The 22,133-nt window shown below is 38.5% G+C and overlaps 1 protein-coding gene across 1 annotated transcript in view; it reads right to left on the reverse strand.

Moving 5' to 3' along the window:
* Positions 1 to 22,133, reverse strand: part of LOC109400375 (uncharacterized) — a 533,446-nt gene that overhangs the window by 128,322 nt on the left and 382,991 nt on the right. The window contains 1 exon segment of the mRNA XM_062860635.1: positions 20,678 to 21,482. Coding sequence (XP_062716619.1) covers positions 20,678 to 21,482 — 805 coding nt within the window.

Genomic DNA, 22,133 nt, shown 5'->3' on the forward strand with positions numbered 1-22,133 from the left:
AAATTTTAAAATATGTTAATTGTAGCGATTCAATACAAAATAAACAATGACTTCTAAAGGGTGACTAAAACATCAAGTTTTCAATGATTTAAAAAAAATGTAAATACGCTTTAAAATACACCAAAAATCATTTTGAGATGTACAGAACAGTCCTAAATATCAGCCAAAAATATAAAAAAAAAGATTTTCCACGAAACAAAAATTACAAAAATGCTCAAACTATACCCCGTCTAAAGGTGGGATTGGGTATTAGAGGGTTAATTCCGCCCTATTGTGCTTAAAGGATAAGCAAAATAGGGCGGAATTAAAAGGTACGAAACAGATTACACTCATTCGAAGAGGGTATTCTACTTAGAAAATTCGAAAAGTCGGTACAAGATTATAATAATTCCTAAAACAATCGATGGAGGAAACGATTGAGGTATTGCCAAGTGAATTTCTAAAACAGTCTCTTGACAAACTTTTCGAAGAATCCATGAAGGACTTTTCAGAGAGTCACTCACAAGCGAGTGAGAAAAACAGAACAGGATATATACCTTAAAGAATCTCTGGACGAACTTCAGAAAGAATTCCTCTGCAGAAGCTGCAGAGGGTATTCGTGAAGGAATTCATGGAGATTCCTGAACAAATTCGTGGATGAACTCCTAATATATTTCTGGGTGATAATTGTGAAAGAACTCCTGGACGACTTTTCGGAGAATTTCCTGGCCCATGCAGGCATTCCACTAAAATTATCTTATGGAATTTCAATACAAATCTCTGGTAGAATCTCTAGATCTATCTAGAATCTAGAATCTAGAATCTTGAAGTCCTTGAAGTCATTCAGAAAAATCTTCAGGAAATCCTGGAGAAATTTTTTGATGTATTCTTGGAATAAATAAGGAAAGAATTTCTGGAATTTCTGATGGAACCCCTGAATATTTTTTTAAAGAGATCCCGAACAAAATTTTTGGAGGAATCACTTGAGGACTCTCTGAATCCATCCCTCGAAGCATTCCCGGCGCAATCCCCGAAGAAATTCCTGAAGAAACTTCTGGATGAACTTCTGGAGGACTTCCTAGAGAAACTCCTGTAGGAATTCCTGCAGGAATGCCTAGAGAAAATCCTGGAGGAATTCCAGCAGGAATTCCAAGAGAGAACCCTGGAGGAGTTTCTGAAAGTATGCCTGGCGGAATTCCTGAAAGAATCCCTGGAGAAATTCTTGGATAAATTCCTGGAGCAATCCCTGGAAGAACTCCTGAAGGAATTGGTGAAGGAATCTTTAGAGGAATACTGGGAGTAATACCTGAAGAAATTTTGGAAAAGATCTCGTGAGGAATTCCTCGAAGAATTCCTAGAGGAACTTCTCGAGAACTTCCTGGAGTTATTCCTGGAGGATATAATGGAGGAATCCCTGAAGTAATTCCTGGAGGAATCTCTGGAGGAAATCCTGGAGGAATGCTTGGAAGAACTTTCGGTACAATTCCCGAAAGAATTCCTGGAGCATTCCCTGAAGAACATTTCGTGTTCAAAATATCGAGAGAAACACAACAAGTTAATTTTAACAACAAGTTATTAAAATTATTTTTTCATTTTTTTTTCTCAGATAATGATCTATTTTATTCTCTTCTTCACAAAATTCCATTTAAAAAAATGCTAACCACGTATCCAACACAACATAATCAGTGTAGCATAATAAAATACTTTTAGATGTTGTTAAAGCACCGACATCACGGTTTTCTTCCAAGTAGAATGGGTATATTATTATTATTATCATTATTATTGTCTTTATTAATGAGGTTTTCAACCCTTGGTTGGTTCGCCTCAAACAGAATGGGTAAATCGCAAAAATCAGTAAAACGATTATACATTAGCATACCATTATCTTCCCAAATATTTCATCAACGTTCTGTATTGACTCTACGCTTTAGTTATTCAATAGCAAGATGCTTCTCTTCAAACTGTTATTCTCGAATAATGTTACTCGTTTTACGGAGAAGGATGACTAATGAATAATTGAACACGGTAAACCCCTTATCGTTGGTTTTACGCCAATAGCTGTCATGGTTTGTGGCATTCCTTGAATGAGGATGAGGATGATAACATAATGTGATTGTAAATGTTTCATCTCATCATCAATAGACTACAGTACGCAAATGATGGCAATACCCTAGGCAATACCGCTTCTGGATGCAACATTGTATCGACTTCAGCAGAAATTTGAAAACTATCTGCAGTTGACTCTCATACTGTAATTGGTTACGCACACCCCTTTAATGATATGTGAGAATTTATTTGCAACAACCTAATGTTGTAGATTTGGACTAGGCCTGCTTCTATGCTTTTTATCAAAATTTTATGAGCAGAAAACATCCTGGATCGTATCTGAAATCGAATCCAGACACCCTCAGTATGGACTTGCAGAATATCCGCACCGGTTGAGCTAAGTGGGTCCCTCATGTAGCCTGGATTTTCCCCAAGCTATTTTCCTCTTCCAGAAAACATTGAAATCCAACCGCATGAGAACAAGGAAGCGAAACCTGACGAATCATTTCCTCGCACATGGAGCAAAGGGGATCATAACTTGGTAACGATATTTTTTTCCTATACCCATCTTCACTAGCACTGCACAGTGAGAAAAATCGACCCAAAAAACGGATCTTTTAACGCCGCTGGTTTCGGTACGTGAAGTTGACCGTTTCTGACGTAAAAAAATACAAGAAATCGATTGGTGCTAAATTCATTCACCGCACGGCACGGGAAGTGATCCATTTTGCCCCATTTTGCCCTTTTTTCATACAAGAAGAGATTCAAAATGTACTTTCAAACAACAAGCACGACTGTAGATCATTGAAAATGGCTGCAGATATAATTAGAGATTCATAACAATCATAAAAATACAATAAAGATCCTTTCAAATGCTTATTTTGCCCCATATGCCCCCACAACTGCTGGAAATTCACACTTTTACCTAATTATGAATGGATTTTTAATGTTACTGATTTGAAGTTGATTTTTTTTTTGTATAAACAAAAAGCTCTAAATCTATTATCACCAGAATCATCTTCGGGAGTTGTCCAATTTGCCCCATTTTGCCCTATTTTCATAGAAGCAGATTTAAATTGTATTTATAAGAAACAGATACTGCCAAGGACCGTAAAATTAGTTTTTGGTGCAATTGGCAGCTAACAGTAATCATACTCGTATATGAAAGATCTCTTCCCTATTTTACCCTACATGCCCCAAAAACTGCTGGATGATAACATTTTTTGTATTGTTTTGTAACATCACTCTACATCATGGTTGAAACATGAAGTCATTTTTGATACATACAAATACGGTTTATCGATTAGCTTTAGAATCACGGGAGGGTACAAACAGCTGTCCATTTTACCCCAATTCGCCCTGATTTTTTGTCATCTCATGCATAAATTGATTTCTCGTGTTTGCTTATGTCCGAACTTCTGGTACTGAAACCAATGTAATCAAAAGGACAGTTATAATATATGATTTTTTCCAATTCTTGCTTTTGGTGGGGAACTGAGGGCAAAATAAGCATTAATCTTAATCTTAATATGTGGCAAATATGCTCAGAATTGATTAAATGTAGCATCTTTAATATACACATATTGGTACTTTAAGACGGCCTATTCATTCAGTTTTGTTTATATTTGGCACATTTTATAAAATACTTATTATACCCTAGTTCCCCATGAGAAGCTAAAATTTTAGAAAAAGTCGTTTATATGACTGTATTTTCGTTTACGTTGGTTTCAGCACCAATGAAAATGAGAGAAACTAATTTATTAATTTAATGAATTTATATATTAGCTTATAATTCATTGCATAAAAAAGCAAGGCGAATTGGGGTAAAATGGACAGCTGTTTGTACCATTCCGAGAACGATTTTAGTATAAATCGATAAACCGCATTCGTATATATCAAAAATGATCTCATTTATGATTTGAAATCAGTGACATTGCAAAACCATACAAAATATGGTATTATCCAGCAGGTTTTGGGGCATGTAGGGTAAAATAGGGAAAAAATCTTTCATATACGCGCATAATTACTGTTAGCTGCCAATTGCACTTAAAACTAATGTTAAAGTTCCTTAGCAGTATCTGTTTCTTATAAATACAATTTAAATCTGCTTCTATGAAAATAGGGCGAAATGGGGCAAATTGGACAACTCCCGAAGATGATTCTGGTGATAATAGATTTATCGCTTTTTGTTTATGCCAAAAAAATCAACTACAAATCAGTAACATTGAAAATCTATTCATAATTAGGTAAAAGTGTGAATTTCCGGCCGTTGTTGGGGCATATGGGGCAAAATAAGCACTTGAAAGGATCTTTATTGTATTTTTATGGTTGCTATGAATTACTAATTATATCTGCAGCTATTTTCAACGATCTACAGTTGGCCGGGGTTCTGCTAAACCGAACTAAGCGCCAAAAACTTTATTCCGAGATAATTAAGCTTAAAGTTCAACCACTCACAAATAAACAACAGCTAAGATTATTTGAAACTTTTCCTCACACATGTAACCTACAAGCCTTTATTAATCATCAGAGACGAAGAATACATGTAAATTATTTGAAATCATTGATATGATTACATTTAATTTTTCAGTACTTCACACTCAGTTCACTCTGGCTGAACAAAAACATTGGAATATGGTTTATAGTTCAGTGTGGCTGACTGTGTTTCTTTGTTTCATAGAAAACCATTCGGATTGTGAAAAAAAAACTCGATTTTTCATCGTCTATGAAGTTGAAACCGGTATCACTCACAATTCTTTACATGAATCAGAGAGGACACGTATATTTTGGTAGCACGGAGGTTTCAAAATAGTTTGAAATATGAACGGCGGAAGCCCTCCCAGCTCAGCTCTTCCCACCTATGTTTTTTTATAGGCGGTGCATGTGCAGGCACAGAGCAAGAGTGATTATGTAAAATGATGTCCTTGCATGTCCTGAGGTCCTGAGATGTGAAAATGGAGCAATTTGTGTACTTCAATGTCATACTGGTCGAAGAAAATCATGAAAATGATCTGCCAAAGTGAACCAAGACAAAAAAAAAAAATTCGAAAATATTAAAGAGATTCGAACTTGGGTCCTCTAAGTGATAACCAAGCACGTTACCTCTATGTCATTTTACTTAGCTGAAGGTCAGTCGTTAAGTCTGAATCAAATTCTAAACATTCTTCTCTAGCATGGTTTTCGTGGAAACGCCATTTTTCGATCAGCCAAAGCGAACCAAGTGTTTGATTTTTTTCAAGCTTTATTATTCTTATTTGCCTTGTTGTACAATGACGGCTTCTGTGTTAAATTATCAGTATGATGTGTGTCGACATAACGCAGGTATTTAAAACCAGTTGATTTTTGTATTGTTGAGAATAAATAGATTCTAAATTGCAGTGGATTTGGTTCGGTCTGGCTGGATGTGATTTGGAAAAATGGCGATCAGCACCATCGAAACATAATTGTATCCTCCAACATCCGTATTCCCAATAACGTGTTCAATTCTCTCACAGATTGTTACTATGAGTCGGTTGGAAGTTAGAAATTTGACGGCGATGAGCATAACTTGAAATGTTCTTCATCTGGACCAACACTAAAACATTTCGCTGATTCTATGGAATGGTTCACAGTTCACTCTGGTTGGATGCAATTTTATTTTTTGTATGTTCTGCCAAACAGAAATTTTGAATTTACTCCACGAAAAGCTGTCAGAATTACTGCATTTTTACATGGAAGGAGGATTATCAATTTCTTCATCCAATGGTAACGAAAACTCAATTTTTCAAAAAATGGTCTTTGGTTCGGTTTAGCAGAACCCCGACCAGTTGTGCTTGTTGTTTGAAAGTACATTTTGATTCTCTTATTGTATGAAAAAAGGGCAAAATGGGCCACTTCCCGTGCCGTGCGGTGAATGAATTTAGCATCAATCGATTTCTCGTATTTTTTTATGTCAGAAATGGTCAACTTCACGTACCGAAACCAGCGGCGTTAAAAGATCCGTTTTTTGGGTCGATTTTGCCCACTGTGCACTGACTGACTGGCGGGATGATATTGTAAGGTTGGAAAATGTAGAAAGGAATAACGACGCGACGAGACGGGGGTGTTGGTGATGTTGATGATACTCAACTCATTCGGGGCATGTGTCTTGTTCGGGAGGAACTTTCCAATTATCTTCCTGCCCCATATTTGCGCTGTCAATAATGGGAAATAAATGCTTTCCCGAAGTGCTTGCGACGAGCGCGCGTATGTATGAAAGAAAAAAAATGTGGGTTATACTTGGTAATCGGAAAAAGATCTACTGCGAGTTGAAAAGAAAAATGTTCACTCTCGCTTACCGGTCGCAACAATGATTTAATGCTACCGAAAAGTGGGTCATCAATATTGTAAATTGTGGGTTAAAAGGTCCAGGGTTGTTTTTATTGTCATTTGTTTAAGATTTAGATTTTTGTTGTTGCGAACAGAGTTTCCCATTGCTCATGTGTACATAAATGTGACAGCGAGCCTCCTACCAAATTGTCTCCCAGCTCTTCAAAATCGCAGTGTGCTGCGCTGCTAGGAGGCTCATGAAAATCTGGTGGGTGCGAGCTAAGCGCCTAGCTCCCGGGGAGCTCGTCTCATGCGCTGCGTGAGCTGTTGGTATCTAAGGTGAAAAACAACTTCTTGGTAACGAAGAACCTCAACAACTTTTTTCCGTACATAACTCAAGTGTCTGGTTGGTCTATACGATACGACTAGGGACTCTCAATGCAAAGGTTAAGGTATCACTTCTCGTTCGTTTAGGAAGTTTTTGTCGTGAAATTTTCTAATTTAATCAGCGCATGAGACGAAGCTGATGAGACACATCTTGAGAAAAATGAGGCACACAACTTTCAGTCTCAAAATGTACAGAGCTCCTCGGAGCTCGCTTGCCATGTGGCTCCCGTACATGGGACTACAGCACGTGTACATCAACTCTGGTTGCGAATGAAGTTTTCCCTTTTATAGACCAGTCTTTTGAGTTCTTTCTAGATGACCAAATACGCATAAACTAAGCATTTTAGATAAATCCTTCCCAATGGCAGACTAGAAAATGCCACCAGGTGTCAAATACTAGTGATTGGTATACGAATCAACAGAGAGCGGTACAGGGTGACAAAAACAAAAGAGAAACGAATTCACAGCAGCAAGAAAAGCTAGCACGAAGCGAATGTGATGGAAGAAACACTGGGAAGCATGTATCACAACGATATGCGCAAGTTTTGTGTTCCTTTTAATGATTCAAATCATAAGACTGTGTCAGTGCTCGCTACGTACATTGACCGGGAAGTAGGTAACTTAGCAGACAGACAAAACAATAATGATGACAACCAGGCGGAAGTGCACGTTGATGGTCAAGGGCCGATTCTCCAGCTTCAGCATAATAAACGTGCACAGCCCACACTCCGGAAGCACTGATGATGACAAGGACACATTTTACGCGCAGCTCGAACGCGAGTACGAGCGCTGCCCAAGCCACGACGTCAAGATCATCATAGGAGATTTAAACGCTCAAGTAGGACAGGAGGAGGCATTCAGACCGACGATTGGTAAGTTCAGCGCCCACCAGCAGACGAACAAAGACAGCCTACGACTCATTGATTTCGCCGCCTCCAAAAATATGGCCATACGTAGCACCTTTTTCCAACACAGCCTCCCTTATTGTTACACCTGGAGATCACCACAGCAGACGGAATCTCAAATCGACTACGTTCTGATTGACGGACGAAACTTCTCCAAAATTATCGATGTCAGGACGAATCGTGGCGCCAACATCGACTCCGACCACTATCTGGTGATGGTCAAACTGCGCCCAAAACTCTCCTTCATCAACAATGTACGGTACCGGCGACCGCCACGGTACAACCTAGAGCGACTGAAGCAACCGGATGTCGCCTCAGCATACGTGCAGAATCTCGAGGCCGCGTTGCCAGACGAGGGCGAGCTCGATGAGGCCCCTCTAAAGGACTGCTGGAGTACAGTGAAAGCAGCCATCAACGACGAAGCCGAGAGCACCATCGGGTACGTGGAACGGAATCGACGGAACGAATGGTTCGACGAAGAGTGCAGAACGGTTTTGGAGAAAAATAACGCAGTGAGGGCGGTAATGCTGCAGCAAGGGACCCGATAGAACGTGGAACGTTACAAACAGAAACGGAAACAGCAGACCCGCCTCTTTCGGGAGAAAAAGCGCCGCCTGGAAGAAGCGGAGTGCGAAGAAATGGAACTGCTGTGACGTGCCCAAGAAACATGGAAGTTCTATCAGAAGCTCAACGCATCCCGCAACGGCTTCGCGCCGAAATATGCAGGGATAAAGACGGAGGCCTCTTGACGGACGCACGTGAGGTGATCGAAAGGTGGATGCAGCACTTCGATCAGCACCTGAATGGCGTGGAGAATGTAGGCACGGGAGACCACGGCAACGGATAAAATGATGACACCAGAGCAGCGGAGGACGGGAACGAACCAACTCACACGCTAAGAGAAGTTGAGGCGTCCATCCACCAGCTCAAAAACAAAAAAGCGGCTGGTAAGGATGGTATCGCAGCAGAACTCATCAAGATGGACCCGGAAAGGTTGGCCACCTGTCTGCACCAGTTAGTAGTCAAGATCTGGGAAACCGAACAGCTACCGGAGGAGTGTGTAACGTTTTGACGTTTTTCTCTTCTTTAAGTAAAATAATTTTGGTTTTGATTCACTCTCTTGACAAATAAAAATGGAAAAAAATGAATTGCATTTGCTTATATTGAATAGAGTAGATAGAAAAACGGTTTGACGTTTTTTTCTCTTTTTTAAGCAAAATGCTTTTGAATTCGCTTAATTTAGTTTTAGTTTATTAGAATATATTCAGAAGTTGACTAAATGTTTTGAATTAAATATGAACCCTGAATATAACTTGAATTTGCTCGTGACTGAATTATTGCTAAAAATTATGTATGTCAACTTTTGGTTTGTGTCTCGGCTAACTCATATGCCATAAACTATAGATAGTATAGTAAACATAGATCAGTGTTGATGAATCCGTTGTATCCAAACGAACTGTCAAAATCTGTATCCAAACGAGCATGACGTCACGATTTGGACAATATTAATAGGGTGCATGACGTCATATTCAACCGTCCCACTCTTGAAAATTACTACTTACACGCTTGAAACATTTTAGTCAGCAGTGTCCGCGGATCTATGCTTACTCTACTATCTATACCATAAACGATGTAGTGAGTACAGTAATGGCTCCTGAAAATATGTATCTCAATTACACCATCTTGACGAACCTAGATAGGCGCCAACTGATTCCAATCGCCATGCGAATAGTTCGTTGGCGCAATTTACTTAAAGAATAAGGGGATTGTTAGAGTAAGTTTCTTAACAACAAAATGACTTAAGCTCGGTCATTTCGTTCGCTACAAGGCTGGTGGAAGTTAAAGTTTAAAGTTAATTCGTTCCAAAGTTCAATTGTGCCCTTCGTTTCAAGTACCGAAGGTAATTTAAAGAAATAGTGAATTCTCTGTGTTGTGTCCTAAACGTTTTTTTTTATTCTCTGCAGTTGATTAGTACGTGTTTCTGGTCTGCAAGACCGTGTTCGCGATCGTTCTATAACGTACTTGTTTTAGTACATAAAAAGGTAATTGATTAGTGTAATTGGTGTTTTTCATGATAGTTAATTTTAAATGTCCTATTCGCGTTGGACTTTCTCCAGCGCTTAGGCTTATTGTACGGGCTGATGCAAGTGTCAGAACTCGACAAGCGGAGTCGAATTTGGGGTTCCGTGGCGTCTTCAGGCGCCAAACTCGTCCACGAAGGACGGAGATAGAGCTCGGGTGTCCGCTAAGGCCCGCCTTTCGAGGCAGTTAAACGGAGAGAAGTGAGGCTCGTCGTCAAAGTCGAACGATACAACTCCGACGGTCGCCAAAAACCGTCGTCGACTCCACCACACGTCAAAACCCCGGTGGAGAGAGTCCGAGAGCTCGGTCCCTCGTACGTCGCCAATCAGCCTACGTTGGATCAGGTCTGAATTTGGAAAGTAGACGACGTGACATTCCCCGCTTGGCCTAGCAGGAATTTTAGTACACGATGCCGGGTCGCTGGGCTCTGTCGCGTCTCTATTGACCTTAGGAGGATCAACCCGAGAAGCACGAACCCTCGTCCGTGCAAAGCTCTCGAAGGAAACTAATCGGAAGCCTTCCGTCCAGCCACCACTTCCTCCGCACCGTAATTCGGCCATCCTACCCGAGCTCAACGTGCATCGCTGCGCGCCATTGCAGCAGCTACAGTGGCTAAGCCAACAGCCGTCCATCGCTACCGAGCACGTCGAAACAAGATCATCAGAGCGAGCCGTCTTCGTCGGCATCGGCCGGGAACTCCGCGGCAAGGATATCGTCGGAGAACTTCAAGACACCGCACCGCTTCAAAAAATCTGCGCAGGTACGTGGAAACTTTGTTCATGGCCATGATTCGTTTCCCTTAGTGTTATTGCTCCCCGTTACCATAAAGTTCAACCCGAATAAGTTTGGTTTTAAGAAATAAATGTAGTTATTGAATTCGAAGTGCTGAGAGTGTCAGTCGATTCCGTTTTGGGCCCTTTTCCTTGAAAATTCACCCTTTTACGTTCAACTTTTTCCGTTTCCGTTTTGGTAGGTTGACCTTTCAGGCTTCTGTACTTCATTTTCGTACGTTCGATTTGAGTGAGCTTAAGTTCGGGTATAAACAGGTTCAAGGGAAGGGATTTGGAGTCTTGGCGTACCTACAGGTCGTTACGTTGGCATTCTTCGTTTAAATATAGCCGTTCACGAGTCCCCTGAGGGAGTCTTTGAACGGTTACAAGTGGAAGGAAGGGATAATCTGTCCCAGACTGATAAGGGCAACGATGGACGGTGTGCAGAACAGCGTTAGGATTTCGGGTATACTATCCAGTTCATTGGAATCTCGACGGGGACTACGACAAGGTGATGGACGTTGCTGCCTACTATTCAACATGGCCCTGGAAGGTGTTATGCGACGAGCCGGGCTCAACAGCCGGGGTACGATCTTCAAGAAATCCGGCCAATTTGTCTGTTTTGCAGATGATATGGATTTTATTGTTAGAACATTTGGAACGATGGCATAACTGTACACTAGGGTGTCCCAAAATAGAAAAAGTGTCAAAAAGTTAACTTGCTCACCCTTAGAATGATAGATTAGGGTCCTATCAACAATAGTTCCATACATGAAAACTCAATCAAAAAATATTTAGAGGTTGCACGCATCGATTTTATGAAAAATGGACGATTTTTGGTATTTTTACCAAACAAATGCTAATATGAGTTGAAAAATAAAAGAAATAAAAGTCATCAATCAAAGTAAATCATAGTTCTGGGTCCCACAAACAAAGTTAGGAGGGAGTTTAGGTCATCAAAGCTGATTTTATATATTTGGCAAAGGTTAAAATGTCAAAAAATCGCGATTTTTTCACCAAATTTTTCAGAAATGCTCAATTTATAAGGATTTTAAAATTTTTCCTGCGATTCACAATTCCCTTATTTATAGCAAATATTGTGTAGATTATTTCGGCTGAAGACAGTTTTGAGCTATCTCCTTCATGAGCTGAGATGTCGAAATATTTTTTGATTGAGTTTTCATGTATGGAACTATTGTTGCTAGGACCCTAATCTATCATTCTAAGGGTGAGCAAGTTAACTTTTTCTATTTTGGGACACCCTACCCGAGCAAAGTCTGACAGCAAATTGAAAACAAATTTTGATGTTGTGATATTGCAAATTATGATTACTCGGGTTGTTGTCGTTTTGGTCGTTTTAACGGTTAAAACATCAAAAATGAGAGCAGAAAAATGTTCCCGGAATAGCAAGTTGAAAACAATTCCTGCTATCAGTGATAGCAAATTGATAACTGTTTTTGCAATCAATAAGAAAAAATGCAAAAACGTTAAATATAGGGTTTTTTCGATTGATATGAAATCCTAATTGCTATTAGATAATTACACTAATGGTATATTCTTAGAATTATTATACAAGGTTGCCTAGAAGTTTTGAAATAATTTAAAAACTTATTTTTTATAATAGTTTGAAGTGACAGCAAAACGAAATCTAAATTTGAAATCGAATTCAGGCAAGACAAACTGATATCAAAATGTGATATCAATTTGCTGCTGAATACAAATCGAGTTTTCGATTTGCTATCATTTTGTTGTTAGACTCTGCTCGGGTACTGTACACCCGCCTGAAACGTGAAGCAGCAAAGGTCGGACTGGTGGTAAATGCGGCTGGTTGGTGGGACTGAGCGAGATAGGACAAGCTTTGGCAGCAATCCCGAGCAGAGGGGAATATCAAATTAATAACTACGAAATCACAAAACCTGTTTTTATATCTTGTTTTGTTATTATTGAATTATCAAGGCATTACGTTTCCATAACATGTATTGTTGGACAATCTTATTTTGTTATGACCAAGCAATTAGTATGCAGCCCTTAAATAACATTTCAATATTACATACTGTTGTGGAACAAGTTTGGTTATTATTGTATTATTGAGAGTGCACAAATACTTTATGGTATTGCTATCTAAACTAAAACAAATTTTGAAACAAAACCTACGTCATTCTACAACGTTATTTACAGCATTTGAGGGAAAGCAACTGCATATTCACTCATCAATTTGTCTTCTTCTTCCATTTATCATTACATCCAAACTGAGGCAAAGTGCATGCCCCATATCACTAGCTAGTATTCCGTGGGAAAAAGTTTGCATAATGCACCAGAAAAACTGTTTAACGATTTTTTGAAAAGTGCGCAAAGTTAGGCCCTAGGTGCGCAAAGTATGGTACGCTTACGGTATCACATTTGATAAGAGGTGTGGTATATTACGTGACATGGAGGTGCTGTAATGTGTACAAAACAAAGTCCCTGCTGGGCGGCGCGAGGTTTTGCTAAATTTCTGAAATTGACTGAGTTGTAGCTGAAAAGTACCCAAAATATCAGCCACTGCCCAAGTGGCGCAGTAATATCGGCGTTGTTGTGGAGTTAGCATATTGAAAAGATATGGTCTCTCTTGAAACATGCTTCGTAATTACACTGTTGAAAACGCTTTGACATCCACGTGCAGCACAACAGAACATGTGCTCGATGAACAAATTGCGATTTGAATTATGAAAATGCTACGGTCAACCTTGGCTTGGTCAGTCAAAGCAAAATCAAGAAATTGACATTTATGCTTCGTAATGATTACTTTGAAGTCAATAGGGGGATTAGGGGCATAATGGACACCCGGGGCGAAATGGACACCCCTGTTTTTGTCGAAACCGTTGACTTTTATGTAAAACTTTTAATGCACAAGTGTAAAGGAACAAGTCATTGTTCTATTTTTCAAAAGTATCATTTATATTCCTTCAAAATAACCAAAATATCATTGAAATTGAAGTATGTCTTTCATATGGTGGATTTCTTATAATTTCGAAGCAGCAGTAAATAAGGTACTACGCGTGTTTGAATGTGTTCACCATAAAACAAATAAAATGTTAAAATATCTACATGTACACGCAGATTTAGCAATGGTTGAAGTATTATATTTTTTATCAGAACTTACTCAAAATAGCAATTTCAATTTTGTAGTCGATTCGGGGCGAAATGAACACTGGCAATTCTGAATGGATGTATGCGCGTTGCATACTGTTAGGCGTTTTAGAGAGTGTGGAAACAATCAATCCGATTATTTTAGCCTAAAATTCATTTAATTTACTTTGATGTTATGTAAACTCGTCTAAAATGGAGTTTTATATCTGTGGTATTGATCTCCGTAGGCAAATTACTTAACTGGTCGATATTATCAAAGATACAGCATAAAATATGCAGGGGTGTCCATTATGCCCCGATGGGTGTCCATTTCGCCCCGTACCTTTCCTGCCAGCCCCAAAAAACACACGGTTTACAATTCATTATTTCTTCGCAATAATGACATTCTACTTGCTGTAAATGATTGAAATACGTAGGAAACAAGTTAAAGTTGTAAGCCAACTGATAATATGTTAAGTTTTTGTCTGTTATACAGGCCTAACATACTCATTTGCTTAGGGTGTCCTTTATGCCCCTAATCCCCCTACTTTGGGCCTAGGCTGGGCAGATATGCTATTGGTGATTTGATGGTGTATGAAGAAGAAGAACGATGGTGTTTCGAAAAATCCTATCCCTACCACACAGGAGAAGATTTTAAAATGCCTCTATAAAATCTAAAACAAAATCTAATTAAAAACGGTTTGATGTACGGTGTAAGACTTTGGACGGACTACATATTGAACGTATAAATTTAAATTTAACATATTTTTTTTTTGGTAAGGTACTTAATTTGTACCAATCACCAATTGGGTTTTTAAATTAAGAATAATATATTGATTTTTTGATTTTATTCGAAAGAGCACCTTTTTTAAGCCAGTATGATTTTTTTCAGATTTTTAAAACTTTATTTTGATACCTAAATTCAATTACAAAAAGATTTTATGAAATCACCTTTTGACAGCTGGGCAACTGCTTGACAGCTCCGCCCAGTACGAAATGCGACGAGGGTGATTCGACAAATCGCTCCCATACAAACTTTAAATCGATTTTTAAATAGGTTCCCGGGCACCAAAGTTCATGAAAATTTGGATTTCGGCTCAGTTTGGCATGTAGATTGTGAATATGGAATTATCTCAACACCACTAAAGAAGCCAATTGCAGCTGGTCTATGGAAAATTCCACGTGTATGGCAATTCGGGTTTTTTCTTAACTCACGATGACCAGATCGGTTCAGTCGGATTTGTTTTTGATGGAAAAAATAAATCTGGATCAAATGAGATCAATATTGTCAAAATCCGAGAAAATTTATCGCAGATATAACCATTACATAGTTTACCTTCTTTATTTTATTGTCTGCTGTTTCATATTATGAAGTAAAAAATAAAGGCATTGCAACTTCTAGAAATTTCATCAGACTATTCCGTATTTTTTATTTTATTCATTGCTATAATTTGAGTTTTGGGTAAATAAAGCATCATAGCTATTGATATGTTTATCTTTGTATTAATTTCCGTCTTTCAATATCCCAGTCCCGTTACGGTGCCAAATTCCTATCACTTTTCTATGATTCCCAATTCTTATAGGTTAAGTAAAATTTTAGCTTCAAAAAGTGATACATCTGCAAATGAGTTTTTTTTTATCTCAAAATTGAGTAAACTTAGTTGAATTTATATGTCATTTTAACAGTACTGCTATTCTAACCTCTAATTATAACGTCAAAAAGTACCGAACAGACTATGTATTACGAAGTAATGAATGTGAGTGTTAGTGGAGATAGCAAATATGGTGCCTACTAAATAATTCTAATCAATAAAAATGTCAACTATACAGACAATTCTGCTCAATTGATGATTGCATTTGTCTATTATAACTTTTTTCTTTCGATCTATTATTATTCGATCATATATTGTTTGACATTATGTCATAAATATCTTTTTTCATTACTAAAAATAATCTAAAACAGAATAAAACTAAACAGCATCTGCAGAAGTAATCATATCGGCATATGATATAATTACCTTTTAACTTCGCTCACGTAGGTACGTGTATAATCGCCGTTCTCACAACGCGAACAAAACAAAAAATAAAAAAAAATCATCTCCGTCTGGAAAGAATTTTTGTCGCCGCCAAAATGCACCCCATGACGAAGCTCAATCATAAATAGTCGACTAGCAACTTTTTCGTCGTTCTCTTTGTTCCGAAACAGCCGACGACGGGCCATGCGAACGCCACCACTGTTATTAGTGTTACAATGCACATGTCTGCGCACCGCGATAGCGCTGTTGGTAAGAGAGAGAGGTTCATTGTTTGATCTTGCATTCAAATCTCTGTCTATTTTTGTCCTGCGACTGGCAAACATGAAATGGGGGAATGGGGAGACTGGCAATACGTAGAACCAGTAAAGCTTCTATCGTCCCTCACTGCAAGTGCTGTGATAGCCTCATTGGTAAAGGCGACTGAAAATTTACGATAGCAGGATTGGAGGTTCAAATCCCGTCCATGTTTGTAAGTTTTATAATGAATTCGAGTTTTTTTTTATGTGACCTGTTATTTTCTAAAAATAGAATAACACACCTAAAATAATTACCCAAAAATGAGTAAGAAAAGTTAGTTTTTACCCTAATTTTGCTTTCTATCAATAACTCTTTAATATCAAAATTTGTTATTGAAATATTTCCCAAATTCACTGTTATTAAGTTGTTATTGCCACTAACAAAACATGTTATTAAATTGATTTTTCAGGAACAAATTTTTGTTATGTGACTTGTTATTTTGCCGCTTATGACAGACAAGTTTATAACTCAATATGTTATGTTAATAACATGAAAATTACTAATTCCATTATGCAGTTATTTTGCCAAAATAACGCATTTTGTTATGCTGTTGTTTTTCTCTTCTGCTCGGGATGTTACGATAGACGGGATACTTTCGAGGTGGTAGAAGAATTCGTCTACTTCGGTTCCTTGCTAACGGTTGACAATAATGTGAGCCGTAAAATACGAAAGCACATCATCAGTAGAAGTCGCGTCTACCCAGAAGACCCAGAAGCCCCAGAAGAAACTGCGGTCAAAAAAGATTCACCCACGCACCAAATGTACCATGTACAAGACGCCAATAAGACCGGTGGTTCTCTACGGACACGAGACATGGACGATGCTCGAGGAGGACCTACAAGCACTCGCATTTATCGAGCGACGCGTGCTAAGGACTCTCTTCGGCGGCGTGCAGGAGAACGGTGTGTGGCGGAGAAGGATGAACCACGAGCTCGCTGCACTCTACGGTGAACCCAACATCCTGTAAGTGGCTAAGGGACGCTATTGTATTTTTCAAGCTAGGTTCTGTGAGGCAATACGCAGTACAATCGATTTAATTTCCAATAAATTAGATATTTATAGTTTTCCAAATCATCCTGGAGATTAGGTCACATGATCTATCATAACGACCACGATTATTTATGTATCTTACGGTTTACGAGACATACCCAACCAGGTTCTACAAATCCAGATGAAACATTCGTGATTGGCTATTGAAGTATGGTAAATATTCTAGATTCATTTATAGAATCCGAATCTTCAGGTCATGTGATTTATAAGATCATCCAAAGCACTCACATTCCCTTCACCAGTATTCGTATCCATTTATGCTCAAGAAGTTTATACGCAGAGTTCAGGCATCACTTTGCAATCTAGATGTTCAATTACAAAGGCTCTGTACGTCAACCTGGCTAACAAGACGTACCCATGTAAGTTCTGCAAAGGAAGATGTGCCATTTAAGATAAATTTTGACGTGTAGAAGATGTTTTAGGATCATTATTATCATCCGAAACTTCTGGTCAAGTGATACTCAAGGTCAGCATTATTAGCATTATCACGTATCCAAGCACGCTTAGTGAGTCAACACACAATACTATAGTTTGTCTTCCATTTTATTAGTTTTCCAAGCTATCTTAGGGATCAGGCCATATGAGCTTTCTATATGTCCTACTTTTTGGAGTTTCAGTCTTTTTGGGGGTTTCCCAGTTTTTGTCTGGAGTTTTCCCAGACACTCTTCTAGAAGTCCTCCAGAAGACCCTTCTGAGATACTGCTTTCTGGAGTTTTTTCTGGACTTTCATTCTGTATATTCATCCTGGAGTTATTGTTATTCTTTTTCCAAAATTTCTTCTAAGTATGAGTCTTGCAGAAGATTTGTCTGAAACTCCTCAAGGAGCTCTTTCAACGATTTTATTAGGACTTTTTTCAGTATTCTTCCTGGATTATTTTAGGAATTCCTTCTAAATTTCTCTGGAGATTTCTTTTGTGACCCCTGCAAAAAAAAGCTTTCCTCCGAATCTCCAAAGCAATAGTTTCGAGAATCCTCAAGGATTGTATTCAGAGAGTCTATGTTTTTTTCAAGAATTCCTTCTGAGATTCTTAAGGATATTTCTTCAGGCATTTCACCAACAGATTTATTCTGATATTGCTCAATTTGATTTGGGATTCCTCAATACTTCTTCAATTTCTCCCCACATTTTGTGAGAAATGAAAAATCTTGTTTTCTCAAGGATTTACTGAATTCTCTTCTGAAACTTCAGGAATCACTGAACTTTATTCTCGGACTCCTTCTGTCGATCCTTGGTGTGTTCTACTTGTAGAACTTTCCAAGATTTCGGATGTTGAGAAATACCAGTAGGCACTGCCGAAGAAACAATGAAAAGGATCTTCCAAAGTAATCTCCGAAAGAACTATTTGAAGTACCGAAGATGGAATTCTTTGAAGAATCTGAGGAGGTACTTCTTGATGATTCCAACAGAAATACATGAATCTCAGAATCACTGCACAATGGAAAAAATTGGTATAAAACGCGAATAAATTCAATATCTCTGCTCGGAGTGAATGAATTTAAATGAATTTTTGAAACAAACTGTAAAATTCTCTATAGTTTCAGATAAGGCGCGTGTCATTCGCCGCACGATGCTGGAAGTCAATGTATTTGACTCGTTTTACCCCACTCTCTCTCTTTTTCACCTATGCCGAAAATTCCTGAAGTCGTGATTGTGTAAAAACTTTCGTAGTATCGAATGGAGCAGATTTGGTTCACCACACGGCTTTAAAAATTGAAATAGCTTCAAATAACCCTGATATCCCCTATTTTTTTTGAAATTTCACATGTATCTCCGCCCGGAGTTGAACGCAATCAATAAGAGCAGGACCAACCCTATATTAAATTGCCGATACTATGGAAGTTTTTACACAAATACGAGTTAAATAAGTCATTTATTTTGCGCGCCAGTCGGGAATATTCCGATACTGACATTTCATATTTTTGTTACTCTTCATCGGTAACATGGGACATCGTATTACTTGTCATTGAAAGTCCTTTTTATTTTTTCCGACGATACTTTGGGTCATCGTATTACTGTTCAAAGAAAGTCGAGAAAAGTCGTCAGAAGTGTATATAAGGCCTCCACTTTGGTACGTAGATAGCCGTTTTGTGCAGTTTATACGAGTATGTTGGTTGTTATAAGAATATGTATAACACAAATTATACGGACCAAAATGTTTACTGGGAGATTAGGATATTCTCAAAACGATGTATGATAGAGAGCGTGGGGTAAAACGAGCTCAATACACTGATTTCCAGCATCGTGGGGTGAATGACACCCTCTTTATCTGAAACTGTAGAGATTTTTACAGTTTGTGTCAAAAATTCATTCGAATCCATCCACTCCGAGCAGAGATATTGAATTTATTCGCGTTTTATACCTATTTTTTCCCACTGTGCAATGGAGGAATTCTTGAAAATATCCAAGGAGAAACTCTAGAAGGAATGGAAAATCTTAGAAGAACCTCTTGCAGAACCCAGGATAAATATCTAGAGGAATTTTAGTCACCAGTTAGCCTAGTGGTTAAGGCTATGGATTGCCAATCCGGAGAAGGCGGGTTCGATTCCCGTTCCAGTCGTCAACATTTTCTCGACTCCCTGGGCATAGTGTAGTGTACTTGAATCACAATATACAAATTCATGCAATGGCAGGCAAAGAAAGCCCTTCAATTAATAACTGTGGAAGTGTTCAAAGAACACTAAGTTAAAGTGAGGCAGGCCAAGTCCCAATGTGGAACATCGAACGATAAAGAAGAAGAAGAAGAAGAATAAGAAGAAGAAGAATCTAGAGGAATATCAAAAGCAATTTCTGGAAAAAACGCATACAACTTCCGCAGGAGCCCCCAGTGCCCATATGAAAGCGGATCATTCTGGGATTTTCTAAGGAATTCCTCCAAGAATCTTCCCAAAAGTTTCTTCTGCGATTCCTGTTTTTTTTTTCTAATATTATTCATGTAGTTCTTTCTGTTTATTTTTTTTTAGAAATCCCTTGTGGCATTCCATCAGAAATCTTCTACGATCACTTTCCAAGATGCCAGAAGGAACTTCAGAAGATTTCCCAAAAGGAATTTTTTGAGGAATATCAGAAAATAGTTTTTAAAGAAATGTTTTGCTGATGCTCCTGAAATATTTTCAGACGGAACTTCAATAAAAATAACTACACGTTTGAATTATTCCAAGATATATTTTTTGTAACTTGCAATTTTATCAGCGACATACCAACATTGGAAAAAATTCAGCCAGTACAGTATAGAAATTGTGGAAGAATTTAGCAGGATCTCAAGGAGGAATTCCTAAAGGGAATTCTTGTAGAATCCCATAAGTCACCTTTTGAGGAATATCAGAAATTTTTTGTACAAAATCTAAAAGAAATATTTGAATAAATTCTGGAAGAAACTACTGTGAAGTTTCAGAATGACTTTAAGAGAAATTTCGCAAAATATTGCAGGACAATTCAATCATAATCAATAAAGAGTTAAGTAAATTTTAGTTCTTCTACAAAGTTTTCTACATGATATGAAAGCTAATTTATAAATCAGTAATTGATACCAAATCGGTCATGAGGCGTAATGCGAGGAACAAGAATCAAATCGACCATTATTGGTCGAGGCTTACACAGACGAGATTTAGATGAAATCCATGGCACAATTTTTTATGTGAAAAATGATTTTGAAGCATATTTCTTATCTTCTTCTTGCTTCTTGTCTTGACAATGAGTAAAAACTGTTCAAAATAACGTTATTTCACTTACCTCACTGCGATGCTAAACACCACACTCGCGAAGATGATCGACACTATTATCAGCACCACGATCGCTATCACACTCCAGCACAGCACTCCGCAGATCCAAAACGACTCCATCGTAGCCTCGATCATCCAGTCGCTGTATCCCGGCAGAACCGGATGCATACTGAACTTCTGCCGATTCAACTGATCCTGCCTCAGAATCAGAAACGGTCTCCACACTATCGTAGTCCGGTGGTTCGATATGTTCTTCAGGTCAAACACTATGAAATCAAACTGATACTGATGTTGGTGATGCGGATGCTGATACCGCAGGTCATGCTCAATGGCAAGGATGTAATCATACAGATAGAAGTTAGCACTAAAAATTAACCTACGCCCACTGGTGGTCACCGACTGTGACCGGTTAAAGCTACTCGAAGTCTCTTCTCCCATTAGCACCAAATTTCGGTATCTTTCACTCAGCAGCGCACATAATTGCTCGGTATTCTTTTTCCGCCGATCGATCCCTGCACCCGTCCCCTCGTTCCACACTTCACTACCATTTCCCAGAAGCTCGTCGGCGCTCACGTTGTCGTTGGTCGCCAAATTGAGATAAGTGGCGTCAACGGTGGCACCATCGCCGTTGTCCATGTCACAATAGCTGTCCAGAGTTTCCAGGCAGCGTGATTGGCTCCCGGCTAGGTCCTGGAGCTGGTCCAAATTGCTTGCGTCGATGTCGGTGAGAAAATAATTTAAATCGCAGTCTGATGAGGTCAAATTTGTCGAATTAATAAGGCTCTGGAGCGATTCTTGGTGCTCGCTGGTGGTGCCTGCGGAAAATAGGAAAAAATATAAACGCTATCTTTGTGATTATTTTTCGTAGTTACGGTGGAAGATACATGCATATTTTGTCTAGGTTTGCTCAACGTGTTTTTTTTTTCATTAATTTCCGTTGCGGTTGGATTGCGGACTTGCTTTTGTGTCTTGTACACTTTGCCGTGTTATGTTATTTTTTGTTTAATTTATATTAAATTGCTAAAACTTTTTTATAAATTAACTTTTCAATAGTTCCCGTGTATGAAAAGTTGTATGAAATTCGATTTCGAAATTTTAAATACATATACTTGAAATAAAACAACATCTTCATCACTGCAGAAGCCGATTGAAAATTGTAGGGAAATTATTATAAAAAATATGCTAAAATTTTTTGATGTATACAACCGAAAAAGAAAATTAGATTGCGAAAGTGAATCCACGTGTTCCGGAGAGAATCAAACTTCCTCAGAAATATAGTTTCAGTGGGATCTATGACATTTGGTCGAAAGACATTTAGTCGAATGACGTTTGGTCGAATGACATTTGGTCGAAAGTACATTTGGTCGAAAGCCATTTTTTGGAAAAAGAAGCATATGACATTTAGTCGAATGGACAATTCGTCGCACTAACTGACGAAAAGAGATGTGAGTGGAAAACAATATTAT

Source organism: Aedes albopictus, chromosome 3 (assembly GCF_035046485.1).
Source record: "Aedes albopictus strain Foshan chromosome 3, AalbF5, whole genome shotgun sequence".
Classification (NCBI taxonomy): domain Eukaryota; kingdom Metazoa; phylum Arthropoda; class Insecta; order Diptera; family Culicidae; genus Aedes; species Aedes albopictus.